This window comes from Balaenoptera physalus (genome assembly GCF_965194825.1).
Source record: "Balaenoptera physalus genome assembly, chromosome: 1".
Taxonomy (NCBI): Eukaryota; Metazoa; Chordata; class Mammalia; order Artiodactyla; family Balaenopteridae; genus Balaenoptera; species Balaenoptera physalus.
The window spans coordinates 47,670,225-47,689,600 of NC_138882.1; the positions used below are offsets into that span (position 1 = coordinate 47,670,225).

The window sequence follows — 19,376 nt, forward strand, 5'->3', positions numbered from 1 at the left end:
AGTCATAAACCTACAAATCATCTTTATTCCCGACTTATCTCCCCCTCACCTCCAAAATCCAACCTGTCCCATTCCCTAAATATCTCTCCATTCTATTCTTCTCCCCCATCCTCACTGTCTTACCCTAATTTAGACCTCATTTCTTAACTGGGTATGTATAACAAGCACTTAAGTTGTTTCACTTGCCTCTAGTCTTGCTAAAATCATCTTTCTAAAGCACAAATCCTAGTTTCAGAATAAAGTCCAAGTACCTGCCAAAGCTAAACATGCCTATCCTGTGACTCAGCAATTCCATTCCTAAAAGATACGAGTATTATGGCCACCGAAAGACAGGGACAGAAACATTTAGAGCAGCTTCATTCATAATAGCCAAACACACTTTCCATAGTATGTTGTAAGCATTTGTTTATTGACAGGCATCTTCCGCTAGACCATAAAATTGTTAAAGGCAAAGGCTAGTCATATGAATATTTATAGCTCCAGAAGTTAGCCTATAACCACATCAATAAGCACTTCAAGAATATTAAATAAATATGTTTTTAAGATAAAAATGAGTTTTTCATCTAACAAATCTATCTAATGATACTATGCTCCCTAAGTAACATTTTTCTTGATTCTTCTAAATTCAGTCAAATAAAAAAATATGTACATACACACAAGAAAAGTCTGTCCATATACAATAAAAGTAGACAATGCTTGCTCATCACCTCTGAGTTGGACTGCTAAGGTAAAGACCCTTTCAACTTGTTCTTATGCCATCCCTAGTAATCTTTTAAAGACACAAATCAGATCATGTCACTCCCCTGCTTAAAGCCTCTCGCTGGCTTCCCATGACACTTGGAATAATATGCAGACTCTACCATGGCCCACAGGCCCTTCCTGCCTACCTCCTTGGCGTCACCATCAAAATCATCTCCCTCTCTCTCTAAGCCCCAGCCATACCAGTCTTCTTTCGGTTCTTCAAACACAGCAAACTCATTCGCACCTAAGGATTTTTTTGCGTTTGTTCCTTCTGCCTAACACGCTTGCTCAGCCTGATTTTCTCCTGGTGGGTCCTTCCCCTCATTCACTGCTTTTGATCAAGTGGTATCTCCTCAGATACACCACCTGGACCATCCCTCCAGTGTCCCACTACCCATCTTCCCCGGCCAGGCCAGATCATGTTATCTAGGTTAACTGCCTTATAGCCCTGACTTGTTTGCATGTTTGCTGTCTGTAAATTCTGCAACAGCAGAGCTCTAATCTATCTTGTTCACTACTATATCCCTGGGGTATAGAATAATGTCTAACACACAGCAAGTGCTCAGTAAATGTTTGTTGTAATGAGTGAAAAACAAATTAATGTTGTAATTAAATGGCAAATCATTTAAAAATCTGAATGAAAGGCTGATTATACCCCAAAGATGTATTGAAGAATGCCAAACTCTCCTCGGAACTAAAAAATCTTAGGTAAACAAAGTTAACTGTTTCTATCTCTTCACAGCAGTTGAGAACTACAGTGAGTTCTCAAAATGACTATTCGGAGCTTTTTTTGAGTCTCCATTAATTCCATACTTGGTTATCATGATTATAAAAATTACTGAAGTCATGGGTGTTTTTTTCTCCAGAATTCTTTTCCCATCAAGATCGAGTCACTGAATCAAACTACACATCACAAGGATCTCTCGTTCTCTGAGGCTGACACTGTCCTCACTGTTCTGTCAGATGTAAATGCCACTGAACCAATTGCCTGCTTTGAAAACAAAGAGTGGGAATATGCTCTTGTTTTGACTTCTTGCAGCTCCAACTGGGAGTATCTGAGGAAATGAATACACAAGCTAATCAACCAGCTACATAATGTACATGTAAATACACTACAAGTTTACTTATGAGGTGTTGGACTACCAAGAGGCTTCCAATACTTTCTGCATGAAAGACATGGTATAAAGTAAGTAAGGAGTTTATTTGAAGCCTTTTAATGTCCCCTTTCTTCTGTGCCAGGTTCTAAGCCTTGAACACTAAGAACACTGTTTGAGGTCCCTGAATTTACAGTAAGTCTGTATTACTGAAACAAATAAGTGCTCTAACGTCGCATTCTAGAATGCTAAGTAAGGGTGCTTTCCACCTTATAACAAGGCTAACTTGCTATCCTAGGCATTAAACCCTCTTCAGTGCAGGTCTAGAGGACTGCAGCTTTACCACAAATCCTACTTTCATTCATTCATTTATTCCGAAATATTTAGTGAGCTTTTACTATGCTTAAGTTGCTATATTATAAGACACTGCAGATACAGAAGTGAACACAGACATGGTCTCTATCTGCATGAAGCCAACATTGAAGCAGAGGAGACAAATACTAAACAGATAATTTAACAATTAACTATCTAATGCCAAGAGAGATCACAGCTCTCCATAAAAAGGTGCTAAAAGAACATAAGGTAAAGGGATCAGACTGTGTCCTGGTGATCAGAGAAAGTTTCACCGAGGAAACAGAGATCAGAATAATCAGCAGGTGTTCACCAGGCAAAGGTTGAGAGAGAGAACATTTCGGGTGAAGGAACTGCATGCAAATGCCCTGAAGGAGGAAAGAAACCTGGCATCCTGGAGGATAAAGGGAAGCTGACGTGGCCAAAGGAGAGAGAGCCAGGGTAGGTAGGGCGGCAGGAGACAAGCTTAGCCAGGAGAAGAATTTTGATCTTAAACTTAATATCAATAGGAAACCATTAAAAGATTTTAAGCAGGGAGGTATACCATGATCAAATATAACATGGATCTACAAGAAGAATGAACTGAAGGATATAAGAAAGGATTCAATTAAAAGACTACTAAAGAATGCAAAGGTTTCTCAAAATGTGGACCATGACCTACTTGCGTCAGAATCACCTGAGGTACTTGTCAAAAGCAGATTCATGGACCCAACCTCCAACCTACAAAATGCAGGTCCCTGTAACTGGGAAATCAGCAGTTAGTCCTAGATTATTATAATAAACATTAATGATTAAGAAGCACAGTAAAAATGCCAGAGGAATTCCAATGATCATCAAATGAAATAAACCAGGATTGAAGTAAAATCATCTGCTTTTACTTGGGCATGAGTTCCCTCTTCTAAAAGTTTGGTGGTACCACTCTCCTCTCCAGCTCCCTTTCTCCCTTACCTGTAGAGCAAGGGACCAATTTTATTCTTTCTCCATAGTCATCAACTGATATTAGTTTTATTCAGAGCAGAAGCATACACTTACTTTGACTTGCTCCTGACAGGAGCAGATCAGAGTAAATGAACGCATAAATTAATCAGTGTTACTATACAAGTCCATTTCTGACTAGAAAAGTTCAGATTGGGAATAATGTTATCTTGAGTTTGTGTGGCCCTAATATTCAAAGCTCTTGTATATACACAATCTCATTTGATTCTCACAATAATCCCAATTTATAGATGAGGACACTGAAGGCTCAAGGGGCTAAGTAACTGACCCAGTCACATTCCTAGAAATTGACAGAGGCCAGAGTCCAGCCCGGACCCTTCAGACTCCAAAGCCACGTTCAAGGAGCGGTGCCACGTGGCTCCAGCAGGTCGGACCCCCAGTTGCTCATGCAAGGTCCCCCATGTACGGCCCTCTGCCCCTCATGCCACACACGTCAAATAGTGAGACCCGACTGACTCCACGTCAGGTTCTGTGAAGGAATCACCAACTCTCAGGTCCTATACGCAACAGCAAGTCAAGATTCCCTCTACGGGGTACTGGGAGGGAAAAGACGCCACCGTAGGCAAATTACGACATAGCTGTTCCAAGTCACCAAAACTACTTCAACATAAATATTTAGATTTCGTATTAACACGACAGAGGTCACGGGGCTCTGGGAAATTATAACTGTCTTAATCAAACAAAACATAAACTTCTCTTGTCAAACAGGTGTAATGGTCATGTTGCCAGTAGTAATTGTATGTCTGGATTTTCAAAAATGCATTCTCCTCTCCCATTTAAAAGAGAAAAAAAAAGCTGCAACATTTCCCTTTCCAGGAATGTGATTTAACTTAATAGCTAAGCTAATAATCACTAGCTGCTTATTTGGTGCAAACAAAGAAAGCACTGTCTCTGCAAGTGGGCACAATGGTTCTGAATGTGAGATGGATTTAAGTATCTGGTTGTGAGCGACCATTACGTTATGTAACGAACGGAGCTGCATGAATACCTGTTACATAACTCCATACTGCCTGGGCACTCTAATTAAAGTGGGGGGACTTTCCCATCACATGAAAAAGCTCTCCTCAGTCACTTCTATAACTTGTAAGGTTAAAAAACTTAAATTATACTGAGCCAGGGAAATCGTGTACACAGCTGTTGTGTCCAAAGTAAACCATGAAAGAGGGGAATAAGAAAAAAAATGTTTCTGTAGGGAGTAGAAGGTAACTGTCCCGGAAGAGGTAGAAGGTGGCCAGGCTGGAACTGAACTGAAGAGCTATGCTTTGTAGCTCTAACTGGGGAGAAATGTAGCATTTTTCAAATATACTTATGTAATCTGACAGACACCTAGCACTTAGTTGGAAGCACATAAAGTCGTCCCTCAGTAGCTATCCACAGGTGATTGGTTCCAGGACCCTTGAGAATGACAAAGTCCACGGATGCTCAAGTCCCTTACATAAGATGGTGTAGTATTGTCACACAACCCACACACATCCCCATATACTTTAAATCATCTCTAGATTACATATAATAGTTAATACAAAGTAAATACTATTTAAATAGTTGTAATAACAATGTAAATGCTATGTAGATAGTTGCAGAAGCGGCAAATTCAAGTTTTGTTTTTTGGAACTTTCTGAAGTTTTTTTTCCCCGAGTATTTCCTAGCCACAGTTGCATCTGCAGATGGGGAACCCGTGGATACAGGGGGCCAACTGTATTGATTCATTTTGTCAAAAAGGCATGAGAGGCACAAGATGTCATATAAGAAAGCAGTAGTCGGTGGGAAGGCAAAACCAGTGAGAGCTTCTAATTTAGTCATTTGTAAGTTTAGCCACCACATACTTCTCTGTAGCCCCAGCATCTAACTAATTCCACACCTTCTGGTCAAAGGTCTCTGAGACTGGGAAAGAAGGAGGCAGTACCTTTAACATTTCCTTCCAGTAGCTCTGGAAGGAAGTTGTTCAGGGTGCGAACGAGGCCAAGGAAAAAATCGAATTTTTAACAAACCAGCACAATTTAAATCACGTAACAGTGATCCTTCATGGGGAAATTTAATGTCCAACCTAGAAAGAGCTGTTTTCTCAGTGAGTAACCTTTTAAACAGCAACATTCTAAAAGTTTTATTAATTCGATGGAAACGTCTCTGTTCTTCTGCCTTCAGAAGTAGAATATCCTGAGCATGATTTAAACTTTCATTCAGAGCTCCATGAGCCATCAGTGCTACAAGGGATTGTACATGTGTCCCCCAGAGACACTGACAGAGAGCAGTGCTTAGTCCAAAGCTAAATGATCCCATATAGTTCAATGCCTGCTATCTAATCATCATCACTTTCTCACATCCATTTATTCAACAAATAAATATTCATTGCGTCTTCTGCCTGCGAGGTACTGTTCTAGACTCTGGGAAGACAGCAGGGGGGAAAAAAGGACCAAAACCCATGTCCTCTTGGAACTTACCTTCTAATGCAGGAGAGAGGCAATCAATCTGTCTGTCAATTACAAAACAAAAACAGTACCTTACACACAGTAGTTAAGTGGCAAGGCGGGTGAAGCTGAAATGGAGGTGGGTGAGTTCCAGGGTGGGGGAGGGCTGCAATTTAAATGAGTGGCTAAAAGTAGGCCTCACTGAGACAGTGACATATGAACGCAGCCTTCCACTGGATGGTCCATGTCTGTTATTATGAGCATGTCTACCTCTAAAAGCCCCACTCTCTTCAAATTTGCCATATCCACTCAACTGTAAACCAAAAACCTTATTATGACTATACATAAATAACCAACTTTGTTATGTATTAGGAATTCACGTGGTATACATTAAGAATGATGGCCTTTCCTACGGGGTGAGAGCTATTTGGGCTACTCAGAGAGTTTTTTCAATAACTCTCAGTTTTTAAGTATGCTCTGGAAAGTTGAAATAACCAAAACTGAGAGAGTGTTACTCTGCTGGTTTTCTAGAGTGGGTAAGCCTCTAACTTCGGCGCCCCCGTCCTCTGCGCTAATGAACTAGCCTGCTTCTCCCCCTTACCTCTCCAACGACACTTCTCCTGACTCCTAGACCAGCTGTTCCCTGCCTTCTTGCCTCCTGAATATGACATTACCCAAGGCCCTCACCCTTGTTCTATTTTCCGTATCGTCCATTCTTACTGCTTCATTCGCCGCTGAGGGAGTGATACCCAAATGTACTCCTCTAATCCCAAACCTCTTCTAACTGGAAAACTTCTCCAGCGTGCTATGTCTAAAATTAAAATGGTCATGGCACCTCCATCCCATCAGCACCACAAAGAAGCTCTTCTTCCCAAAATCCCACTTCTGCCAATGGCCTCACTATTCTCTCAGCTCAACGACCCCAAAAATCTTAGACTTCATCTTCGACTCCTCCTACTCACTGTGGTCACCAGGGAAACAGCTGCTGATGCTTTCTTCTAGGTTTCTATCTGCTCTGCTGATAGGAGGGAATGAAAACAATAATTTGAAGACGTAACTGTGATCACTAACAAAGAGTTACTGCTGCAGGATTTATAGGAACCTTGGGAGAAAGTGATTATGTTCTCCTACAGGTGTCAGACAGAATCCCAAACGTTAGGAAAACACTGTTTTTTAGGGATAAATTGGGAGATTGGGATTAACATAGTCACACTACTATACATAAAATAGATAACTAATAAGGACCTACTGTATAGCACAAGGAACTCTACTCAGTACTCTGTAATGACCTATATGGGAAAAGAATCTAAAAAAGAGTGGATATATGTGTATGTATAACTGCTTCACTTTGCTGTACAGCAGAAAGTAACACAACACTGTAAATCAACTGTACTCCAATAAAAAATTTTAAAAATAAAATAAAAAATAAAATTAGCATAAACCTTCTGTTACAGCGAAGAGGATTCAAGAAAGGTAGGACAAATATTCCAAATACGAAATAAACGTTTTAAGAAATCAAGGAGGTTGTACAGGTTTCCCAAACTATTTTTTAAATTTATTTATTTTTTATTTGTTTATTTTTGGCTGCGTTGGGTCTTCGTTGCTGCGTGCAGGCTTTCTCTAGTTGTGGCGAGCAGGGGCTACTCTTCGTTGCGGTGCGCGGGCTTCTCATTGCAGTGGCTTGTCTTATTGCAGGGCACGGGCTCTAAGTGCGAGGGCTTCAGTAGCTGTGGCACGCGGGCTCAGTAGTTGTGGCTCATGGGCTCTAGAGCGCAAGCTCAGTAGTTGTGGCGCACGGGCTTAGCTGCTCCGTGGCATCTGGGATCTTCCTGGACCGGGGCTCGAACCTGTGTCTCCTGCATTGGCAGGCAGATTCTTAACCACTGCGCCACCAGGGAAGCCCTCCCAAGTTATTAGAGACAGGAAGAAGGCCCCATAATTAAGGCTATATACTTTGGGTCTAAAAGCATGGTAACATGGAAGTTAACAGTCATAAGGAACTGAGTCTTATGAATATGTGAAGGTCAAGTTAAAGAGCTCTCTTCAGCTACATTAGGAGCAAAATGAGGAAGGGAGCAGCTCATTGCTGATAGGTGGGGTAATGTTAACTGATAAGAGAGAAAAGAGAACTACTTCACTCCCCTTAAGCTTCTATCTTCACTATCAAGGAAAATGATCTTCAAACTGGAAAAAGGGCAGGACCAGCATGATGAAGAGGAAACTAGAGCCCAAGATAGAGAAGGCAAGATTAAGAAAGCTCTTAGCCCTTTAAGTGACTTCTTGTCTCTGGAGCCAGATAAATAGCCTGAAGGGCACTGAAAGAACCAGAAGATGTGATCATAATATTGATGAATGGAATCTTCACAGAAGCGGAAAATCATACAAGTGTCTGAAGCCTGGTAACAAGGAAACAGCGATTTTCAGAGAGGAATTTAAGGTGGACTGGAAACAACGGACTGATTTGCCTACAAACCGCTTCTGCCAATAACCTAGATGGTTTGTAAGCAGTGAACACTTGGGGCTAACATGAAATCACCAAGAAAAACAACATCAGATCAAACTGACTTTCCATCCTATTCTGACCCCAGACAAGAAAAAAGGAGTACTACAGACATGACAGATGTCTCACACATTCAAAAAAACCATTCCACCAACTCTCTCCTTAGATCTTTTTTTTTTAAACATCTTTATTGGAGTATAATTGCTTTACAATGGTGTGTTAGTTTCTGCTTTATAACAAAGTGAATCAGCTATACACATACATATATCCCCATATCTCTTCCGTCTTGTGTCTCCCTCCCTCCCACCCTCCCTATCCCACCCCTCTAGGTGGTCACAAAGCACCGAGCTGATCTCCCTGTGCTATGCGGCTGCTTCCCACTAGCTATTGGTTTTACATTTGGTAGTGTATATATGTCCATGCCACTCTCTCACTTCATCCCAGCTTACCCTTCCCCCTCCCCATGTCCTCAAGTCCATTCTCTAGTAGGTCTGCGTCTTTATTCCTGTCCTGCCCCTAGGTTCTTTATAACCTTTTTTTTAGATTCCATATATACGTGTTAGCATACGGTATTTATTTTTCTCCCTCTGACTTACTTCACTCTGTATGACAGACTCTAGGTCCCTCCACCTCACTACAAATAACTCAATTCCGTTTCTCTTTATGGCTGAGTAATATTCCATTGTATATATGTGCCACATCTTCTTTATCTTTATGGATCTGACGGAGTCCTAGGGGTTGAACGGTTGTAGAGTTGTATTCCAGTCAAATACAGTAAGTCCCCTACGTATGAACCTTCAAGTTGCGAGCTTTCAAAGATGTGAACATCCAATCATGTAAGTTAGTTCACGTGGCTGGTGTACATTGTCACTTGTGTGCATCCTCTACAAGTGGCTGTACTTTTGTGTACTTTACTGTACATTACTGTAGAGAGCATAGTAGTACAGTACCTTTATTTCAAGCCCAGGATGTCTGGAAGCAAGCATAAAAGCAGCGGTACATAACCAATTGTGATAGTTGGGTACCCAGGCTAACTTTGTTGGACTTATGAACAAACTGGACTTACGAACGTGCTCTCCGAACTGAACTCATTCGTATGTAGGGGACTCGCTGTAGTCAGGGAATGCTGAATGGTGAAGCAATGTCGACTAGTGAGTACGGCTAGGAGCAGGGAACGTCTCTAGTAATATAACAAAGAGTTTTGTCTTTGGCCATGTTGATTAAATCATTTTAACAAATGAAGCAGACAATTATATAGAACCTTATTAAACCGAATTGAAAGTTATATCTGGTACGCTGACTTACGGAATCAGAATTTTAGAAGACTTTTTTTAAAACCGGGAATATTAGCTAAGACTAATAAAATTAGATTTAATAAAAATAAATATTTTCTACAATTAGATCTTTTTAAAATCAACTCTCCAAGTACAGGCTAAATGAGACTTCGTTTCATAACAATTAATATTACAAAAATTAAAAAGACCAAGGAATCTTAGGTAAACATGAGTCATGAGTGTAGTACATGTGTAAAGAGACCTAATTTAAGTTCCATACATGAACACTCCTAATATTAAAAAGAACAATATAAAATTGCCAATATTCAACCATTTTTAACATACTAATATGGCAATCTCATACAGTTCAACCTAATACGATTACATGTGAATCACAAGAGAAGTACAAAGTGCTACAGAGCTCAGAAAAGGATAATTTACCACCACTTGGGAAACCGAAGTGGATTTGTGAAAGAAATGGCATGTGAGCTGGAATTTGTTTGATGGCTGGGATTTGCACAGGAGATTAGGGGGAAGGGGGACATTTCAGACAGAGGCAACAGTCGGGGAAAAAGGACCCTGGGACAGGAAAGTAGCGTAGTTAGGTTAAAGCGTGGAATATGTAAAAGTGAGACACAGGAAGTAACACTAGAGAGGGAGAGACTGGAGCTGAACTTTGGAGGCCCTCAAATCCACTGTAATAAAAGTGCTCAAAAATTCCATGAGCTGCCTACAGAGACCAAGAACAGTATTGGGCACATAATAGGGGTCACATTTGAATGAATAAGTGAATGAATGAAAGAAGGAGTGAATTATTTGTGATGGGTACAGAACAAGAAGAGGTCAACATAGACACAGCTCCTGCTTGCCAATCCAGTACATCACCAACATCATAGTACTTTCCATCTACAAGGGATCTTGGAGATCATTTCGTCTAACTCCCTCAAAGATTCTGGGTAACTACCAACAGGACTGGAAATACTCAAGCAAAAGAGGCGAAAGGCTGCCTTGGCCCTCTGCCAGTTTCTAGGGTAATCTGATTCACCAGAGCAAAATCTCCAAAGAAGATTTCAGTTCAATAACTCCTAAATATTGTGTTTTGGACTCTTTACTGAAAATGAATGCCATCTAAGTCTACAAGTTTCGGAAACAAATGTTTGGTGGCTTTTGTGGGCAATTGTTTTTAAAACATCAAGCGAGTCTAAGGTATAATTTTAAAGAATCTGGCTCCAGGAGCAAAAGCTGAAGCATTAGTCACATGTTTTACATTTCTCGCTCTTGCCTGCCAGATTTTTTTTTTTTTTAATTAAGAAAGGAAAAATGGGTCAGCCCAAAAGAATTTTTACAACTGTCAGAATAAATACAAGGCCCAAGCAACCCCATAAACTTCATTTTTGGAGACTTAGCTCCGCCTCTCTCTGTGGCTTTAAGTGTCCTTTATTTAGAACCCAGCCAAAGACACAGCCCTGGTGACTCCTCCTACATCTTGCGTACTGTAAGGACATGTTTTCTCTCTGTCAAGAGGGAAGAGGACTGGTGTGAGCCTAGATGACAGCACAGCCTCTTCTGATTTCAACAGGACACGGTGGGTGGAGGATCTAAGGGTCAGAGAGAACCCTTGCCCAACCCAGCTTGACTCCAAGGTCCTTAAGAAACCACTCTCCTTCTTAGAAAGAATCACCACCCATGAGGCAATTTTGAAGACATCTTCAAGAAGCAACTCATCAGATAAAAGAAAGTCTCTCCTGGGCTTAAGGAACACTTCGGTGCTGAGCACACGTGTCCAGACTTCGGTCGACAAAACTATAACCATTCTTAGCCCACCCTTCACTCTGGGAGTCCCCTGAGTAGCTACTGCTTTTAGGATGAGCACCAACGCTCAGGTTTACTTTCCTGCAGGGTCTGGTTTGGTTGAATTGTTCCAGAAGAGCTTCTACCAACCAGACCTAAAATTTAGATGGTGTTGCTGGTAGCAACCTGCTTCCTCTTACAAAGCAGACCAGGCCTCCTGGTGATGCATTGATTAAGCTGGACCACACTAGAACAGTGAGTTTCAAACTTCTTAACCATGAGTCACAGTAAAAAGAAAAGATGCCTTTTACACATGGCTCAGTACCTACGTGCACATATTTAAAACAAGTTTCACAACAATGTTATTCTAATATTTTTTTTCATTCTGTTCCAATTTTAAAATATTGATTTTTTTGACCCACTAAATTGATTTCAGAACCCACTCTTAAGCTATACCCTGCATTTTGAAAGGCAAGGCCCTAGAGCAACACTGTCCAATAGAAAGATAGTGCCAGTCACAGTATGATATTTTAAAGTTGCTAGTAGCCACATTAAAAAAAAAAAAAAAGTAAAAAAGAAACAGGTGAAACTCATTTTGACAATATATTTTATTTAACCTGTTATATCAAAATATTATCATTTCAACATGTGACCGCTATAGAAAATGACTGAGCTATTTTACAGTATTTTATCATACGAAGTCTTCGAAATCTGGCGTGGACTTTGCATGCACAGAACGTTCCAATTCAGACTAGCCACATTTCAGGTGCTCCATAGGCACATGAGGCTAGTAGCTACCCTACTGAACAGTGCAGCCCTAAGAGCTCGGGTCCCACATCCCCCAGAACAGCAGGACCCACGATGGTGCCCGGCAGCAGAGGGAAGGGGAGCCATCCACCCTTGCTGAACTGCACTGCATATTTGCTCACACGACCTCATCTCACACTGTACTCTCAGGCTCCTAGCAAAAGCTCACAGCCCGGATAAAGGATAGGCGATTTCACAACGAAGAAGAACAGAAATGAGGCTTGTCAACTAATAATAAGCAGTATCGCTCTGAAACTCCTCAAAGTCCAAATGCATTCTTTTGTCTGTGACATCAGAAATATAACAAATGCACATAAGATTCGAACCAGAGAGTAACTTTTAGAGAATTTGTTCTGAAAAATATATCTTGCTGATTAAAAAAAACTGAATAAATAGCAGGATTGCAACTATGTTAAAACGTGCGCCTGTGAACGAAGATTGGAAGATAAAAAGCAAAAGTTTAAAGAACGGTGCTACTGCGGTAGAATCATGGGTGATTTTTTTCTCTTCTTGTAAAAATATCGTGTACAATGTTGTGGCATCACTCTTTTAAGAATAATATTGCTTTAAAAAGGTTCTTCCTTCTTTTCCAAAGCAAACACGTATGCCATTGAATCCCTATAAAAAGAAAAGGGTAAGGATAACATGCTTGGATAAAAGGCAAGAAGGACCAGAAGCAGTCAGAAAACTTGACCTTGACAGAGCCAATTACACTGGGACAGTCTGACGGGAAACACCTAACGACAGCTGGACTGCCGAAAACTTCTAGCATAGGCTTTACGTTTTGCCTGAAGTAGAAATTTAAGAGTTAAGAATGTAAGACCGCATAGCAGAGGAAACTTTGATAGGGTAAGAAAGCAAAGGCAGCTGAATTTTACTAACGAAAACTGAAAAGCCTACAGATACTATTATGTTATATAATAAAGTATAATTTGTGTCACTTTTTTTAAAATCCCCTCTTGCCAATGAATTCTGGTAAGAGAAGCACACCCCAGAAAGTGCCGTACACAACAAGCCTGCCCCCAAAATCTCAGAGAAGCAGCTTCTTCATTATGTGCATAACCCTAGTGGTTATGAACATAAAGGGTGTCAGATCCCTTTACAAAAATGTGTTCTACAGAACAAAGCCAAAGTGGTTTGATACTGGGTTAATACAAGCTTGAAGCAAATTGCAGCCCTCAGATAAGAGACCAAATAAAATATGTGAAAACCCTAAGTAAAACAACTTTGGAATCCAAAGCAGAATTGGGTTCTCAGAGGTCTATCCTTGACCCATGACTCAAACCTGTATGTCACCAAGAAGCTTATGGATTAACTTTAAATACCATGTTATTCTACCTATAGAGGTCACCATAATAGTTAAACCAATTTTCATAAGATCATGAAATGTGTAGAAAAAAGCAAGGATGACAAAAATGAGGCAAAAGCAGCATTTTTCCTTTTTTTTCTTGTGTCAACAGTTGAAGTATAAAATACAAATTAGATTTAGCTTATTTATTCAATATTTTCCTTTTTGTTTCAAAGAATGAGATTTACAACATTACCAAATGGCGAAAAAAAAAAAATAAAAGTCACGAAGACACATGTTTTATAATAGAGATTAGGTCAAACAACTTGTAAGATTCTTACTGAGTACTGACTATGGCTTGGACATGGTTCCAGGTGATGGGAATATGAAGATTGATTAAAGATGGTCCCACCCCCTGCCCTTGAAACTCTCAAATGAACAGGGCAGAGAGAAACATTTTTTTTAAAAAAAGGATACAATGTGACAAGTGCTGTAATAGAGCTTTTCCTAAAGTGCTAAGATGACCCAGATAAAAGGATAATTATTCCAGAAGAGGGATCAGGGAAAGTAGAAGAGAACAGATGACATTTGAGCTGGGACTTGAAAGGTAAGTAGTTTTATCAGTCAATCCGTGAACAGAAAAGCACTGCAAGCTGATACAATAGCATATGCAGTGACAGGAGGAGGACAGAGCTGCATATAAATGTGGACTTCACTATGGCTGATGAAATCTACAGCTCTATATTCTCAACTAAGAATAGGGCTAGTTCTTTTAATGGAGACATAACCACATGGGGAGCTGGAGGGACAGAGAGATGGAAGGAAAACTTTTAAGCTTTCATCTGCCACATAGAAGAGTATCATCAACCCTGTTGCCGTAACTCTTAGCAAAATAGGGAGTTCAGGTTAGGGATGGGGGCTGAAATCAGAGCTGCTGCCATCAGCACTTTGTGGCCCAGTCATCTAAAGTTTTACAAGGCTTTATCCCTCGAGCAGACATTTGTGGATTGTCTAAGTCAACAATGGATAGAAAGTCATTTTTGTAAAGAATATCATAATCCTTCAATGCTAACCAAAGAATGTTCACGAAGAAACACTTGAATCAACTTTAGCTCCCTGAGAAACACTTCTGTGGGAGAGAAGCCGCAGCAGGACCCTCCAGGATACCCACAGCAGTGTGATGGATGAAAGCTGGTCCTGGGCCCAGCTGATCTTGGCCCCGCTGCTTTGCACATAGACGATGTTACACAAGCGCCTTGAGTCAGTGTGTAAGATCCCTTCTCCTTTTGTTCCATGTACAGAGTCAGCACACGCAGGGAGGATTCAGTGTCTGTCAGTAACACTTAACGTGAGCAAATCACTTATTCAGCATCTTTGTGCAAGAGATTTAATTTTTCAATTACAGCTCAGAGTACGAGGGTCAGTTAGCCCCACGAGTCAGCTGAGAACAGGCGTAAATAACAGAGAATGGATGCAGGAGTCTGAGTATCCTGAGAGCATAGGAAAGGATCTTAAGATACTCAGGGGGGACCCTATATGAATAGAAGGAAGGCCAAGTTCGTGGGCAAGAAGCCAGAGACCCCGGAGACTATTTTTAATCCAGAAGAAGGGCAGGAAGGAACAGGAACAAAACAAGGAACTCACACAGGAGAAATGGAAAGCAAGAAGGAAGCGACTGTAATAAGCAAATGGAAAGACAGTGAGAAAAATAGATCTTAAAACTAAAATTGTATTCCTAACAGGGAAGCCAGGAACGCCATAAGAAAAGGCTGAAAGAGAGAAGAGAACCCAAAAAGCAACAAGAGGACTACTCAAAGGAAGTATTTTAAATGCCTACATCTTATGAGGGTCAGTGTGGGTTGGTTGGTAACATTTTGCCTATGGTATTAGGTCATGAGTTCAAGTCCCACATCAGGATTTGGCCTAAAACCAAGTGCTGATTTTCCAGCAGCTCTGAAAGGCTGGAAGCACTTTCCATTCCTGGGCACATTAACTTTACTATCCTTCTCTGCAACAAATTAAAAGTACCCCAAAGAAAGGGAGAATCAAAGAGAATCAACAGCCGTTATCTCAAAACAAAACAAAATCATACTGGAGAGGGAATAAGAAAATAAAGAGAAAGTAGGAAGTTTTCATATGCAAGATATTTACTGCATTTGTCTTTAGAATCCTGTGAGTATGGGATATTTGTTCCCACATCCCATCTATTGAGAGAAGCCATCTCTGCACTTTCAATGCACCAAGAATACTACTAGTAACAGTGGTCATGGCAGAGGAAACACTACTCCTTGCTGAACATGAAGATATCATTAGGTAATCAGCAAATAGGAAGAAAAAAATATAGAAACGATTCCCACTGGGATGAGGGAAGAAAGGCAGGACTAATGAACAGACCATATGCCAATCACGCACTTAGGTGGTGAGGAGAAGAAAAAAAAAAAAACAACGGCCTTACGGTTTAATAACAATAAGAATATCCTTGTATTTGTATAATAATTTACATATTAAAAAGTACTTGTATATACATTAACTCATATGATCCTCACAAAACCCACGGGCAGAACGATTATCCCCATTTCACAGATGATGAAAGTGAAGATTTAGAAAGTCCTGTGACATTGTGAAAGTCACAACCTCGGGAGCAATTCAGCTCATTCCTAGTTTGGGGCTCAAGTACTGCATTAGCTAATCAACATGCAGCCCAATGAGAAATTTTACCTTTACTTTAACTTGTGAAAGCACAATTTACTCACATCCCAAATTATGCCCAACGAAGAATGATTAGCATAATGCTTACCAAGCAATTTTTAGAAAAACTGTTTCCTACCTTCCCATTTTTCAGGCAGAAATGGCAAATACAGGAGACAGAATACAGCCCGTTGTTAACTAGTACAGTATTTTTAAAGCATAAAAATCAGAACACCAACAAATTAACTATACAGGAAAACTGAAGGAATTTGAAATGCGAAATACTGGAGCCCAGGCAATAATCATCTTCCACTGTACAGGCAGCCAGACAGAGAAAACACGACAATAGATATTACTTCTAATAAGCAAGGATTACTAAACCCTGCCACGGCCCTTCCACCCAGATGTGCAAAACGAGAAAGGGATGTCAGGAACATAAAGCCTCGCTAAGACCGCGTCTCAATCAAGCGGTCTGGATTCTACACAACCACAAGCGTCCAGGGCGGACCCATGCCTCTGCAAGTTTCCACCGTGGGGTTCAAAGAGGACCCAGATGGTGGGGTCCTGATGAGAGCCCCACCGCTGAGTGAGGGAGGGCAGACCATACCCTAGGTTCTGCGCCAAGCACCTTACACACACAACTCACTTCTCACAGTAACTCTGTCCAGAGAGGATTGCTCATACCCTCCCTTTCCAGGTGAGGAACTCGGTCTGAGAGAGTTTAAGTAACTTCAGAGCTCTACTTCACACAGCCGCACATGGGGCAGAGGCCAGCTCTGGATTCACATCTGTCTGGCTCCAAAGCATAGGTTACCTCCCTCAACTGGCGCTCCTGCTGGAAACACCCCTGAAAAGAAAGAGCAAATAGGAGATGCCATCTCCTACAAAGGCCCCCAGCCAGGAGAAAGAACCCCAGCCACGCCCTGATGACTCTGGGCCCTGTTAATTCTTTTTTTTTTTTTTTTTTTTAATTTTATTTATTTATTTATTTATTATTTTATGGCTGTGTTGGTCTTCGTTTCTGTGCGAGGGCTTTCTCTAGTTGCGGCGAGCGGGGGCCACTCTTCATCGCGGTGCTCTGGCCTCTCACTATCACGGCCTCTCTTGTTGCGGAGCACAGGCTCCAGACGCGCAGGCTCAGCAATTGTGGCTCACGGGCCTAATTGCTCCACGGCATGTGGGATCTTCCCAGACCAGGGCTCGAACCCGTGTCCCCTGCACTGGCAGGCAGATTCTCAACCACTGCACCACCAGCGAAGCCCCCTGTTAATTCTTGATTAGGTCGCAAAACAGATATGCTCATCAGATATGCTCATTGTGTTGGGTCGTTAGGAGAAGTCAACATTTGGATAGAAAACAGCAAATGTTTTCCCTGTGCTTCACAAACTAACCAAATGCCTCCGATTTCCTGAATTTTCTATTTGGGAGTATCAGTCACCTCAATACAGAATTTCAAGTATTGCAATTTTAATTAGAAAAGTCATGACTGTAAAGCATTTTATTTTTAGCCAATGTCTAACCCAGTTTCAATTATTTTTACCTATATCCATTACATGTACTTTTGTTAGACAGAAATTGTCCACAGATTCTAGCTCCGTCACCAGCAGTGACAGCATGAGAACAGCATCTGACTAGAAAAGAGCTGCTACCAAGAAAGTTGCCAAGAGCCTCAGTTGATATTACCTACCAAAGACATCCTACTTTTAGCAGAAACAGTTTGTTTCTGGCCTTCAAATTATCTTTAGAATGACGAAGCTGGAAGGACTCAGCCTTGGCTCTTCTTTTATAAAAGATGAAAATGGGTACTAAAATCAGCAGGAAACAAAATAAAGGGGAAAAGTTGAATTGCTCAATTCCTTGCTGAAAGAGCAAACAAACAGAAAATGTCTGGGGGAGTTTACACGGGATGAGATTAACTGTGTGGAAATGAATTCAAATGAATGGACCACAGATGGCACAAACAATTATACTAGAAAATGTAGGGTAATGATTCTGTGAGTGTGGAAGGATATACAGAACCAACAACGACACGCCATCCCACTCCCAACCACCACCGTTATTATCCTTGGAAGTCAGTCATACACGGCATGACATAAAGGAGAAGACGGCTTTGAGGAACCAAGCTAGGCAGAAACCCCATTCATCAGACCACAATACACAGCCACAGTGGTGAAAAGGCACAGGTATTTCTACAGTGTTAAGCCCAAAGGATCAGTGGTAAATGACATGCTTCTCTCTCTCTGCACAAGACTAACTGGGCTTCCTCCAAGAAGGTGTCTTCTACCTAATGTAGTCTTGTCCTACCTTTATTCCTTCATTCCTCCCTCTATTTTTATCCTTTTTTAAATTGAAGACAGTTCCTAAACAGAAGAAAGTTAATCAATCACAATAACGACACAAGGGAAACCAAGCAAAACATAACAAAGTCAGACTTTGATCAGTTATATAGAAGAGGTCATGAAATGACATTAGAAAGATGCACCAAATCCTAAAAAAATATGATATGAAAAGACATTTTAATTTCTGGTGTATGTGTGTCTATGTGTGTGTGTAAGAGAGAAAGATTGAAATTGTGGAAGCGGTAAACTAAGGAAGAATTAGATCTTATCAAATTTTTTCTTCTGTACAAGTGGAGTCAGCAATCAGAGTGAGCCTCTAAGAGCACCAATGCCCGCAGGCAGGATGAACAGTTTCAGAAAGGGTTTAAAGACATTGAGTAGGAAGACGGAAAAAGACCAGGACACCTAACCATAAAATTTCTTGCGTCCCTAACAACACAATTATAAGTGTAACCGCTGTTGTCTAAAACACAACTCTGTAATCATAGGCCTGTGGGTTCCATATTTATTCTCCCTCCATGGCGTACAGATTCAATCTGTTTAGTGTGTAAGGAAACAGAAGACTTTAGAAGGAAAAAAAAAAAAAAAAAACAGAAGCCACCAGCTCTCCAAAGTGCTCTAGAATCTGAGAAGCAAGCAGTGCTTGCTGCCCCGTTCATGAGCCTGAACTGAGCTGCGTCTCTGGACAGGACACAGCAGGCACGCCTGGGTCTGGTCTGCAGGGCCTGCTGACAGGAAAGAAGGCATTTGCTAGTGTTTACATGGAGCAAGGCTGCCTTGAAGTCCCCAGGACATTTCATCCAATAAGAAGAGGATGGCGCTGACCCCAGAAAGCCAGAAGGCTTTTGACCTGCTCTTTGAAACCAGGGTGGTTAAGATCCACGCCTGCCAGGCCTCCTCTCGTCACCCTCCACTCCCACCACTGTCCCTCCTCTCCCTGCACTCTCCCCCGTCCACCCTCTTTGTTCCGCTGCCCCAGTTTCACCTGGATCCTCATTCCTTTCCTCACTTCATGACCACTTCTGCCTCCTCCCCTAGTCCGGCTCCTTCCCGATGCAGCCCCCCGTCAGCTGTCAGTCGTCTTTTCTCAAATGCAAATCTG

The 19,376-nt window shown here is 41.3% G+C and overlaps 1 protein-coding gene across 5 annotated transcripts in view; it reads right to left on the reverse strand.

The window, feature by feature from the left end:
* Nucleotides 1-19,376, reverse strand: part of RGL1 (ral guanine nucleotide dissociation stimulator like 1) — a 281,027-nt gene that overhangs the window by 107,186 nt on the left and 154,465 nt on the right. Inside the window, exon 3 of one of the 5 annotated variants that reach the window (XM_082472913.1) lies at nt 9,803-9,880. The exons of the other annotated variants lie outside the window; for them this stretch is intronic. Coding sequence (XP_082329039.1) covers nt 9,803-9,880 — 78 coding nt within the window. The remainder of the gene's footprint in view (nt 1-9,802; nt 9,881-19,376) is intronic. 5 annotated transcript variants of the gene reach the window in all.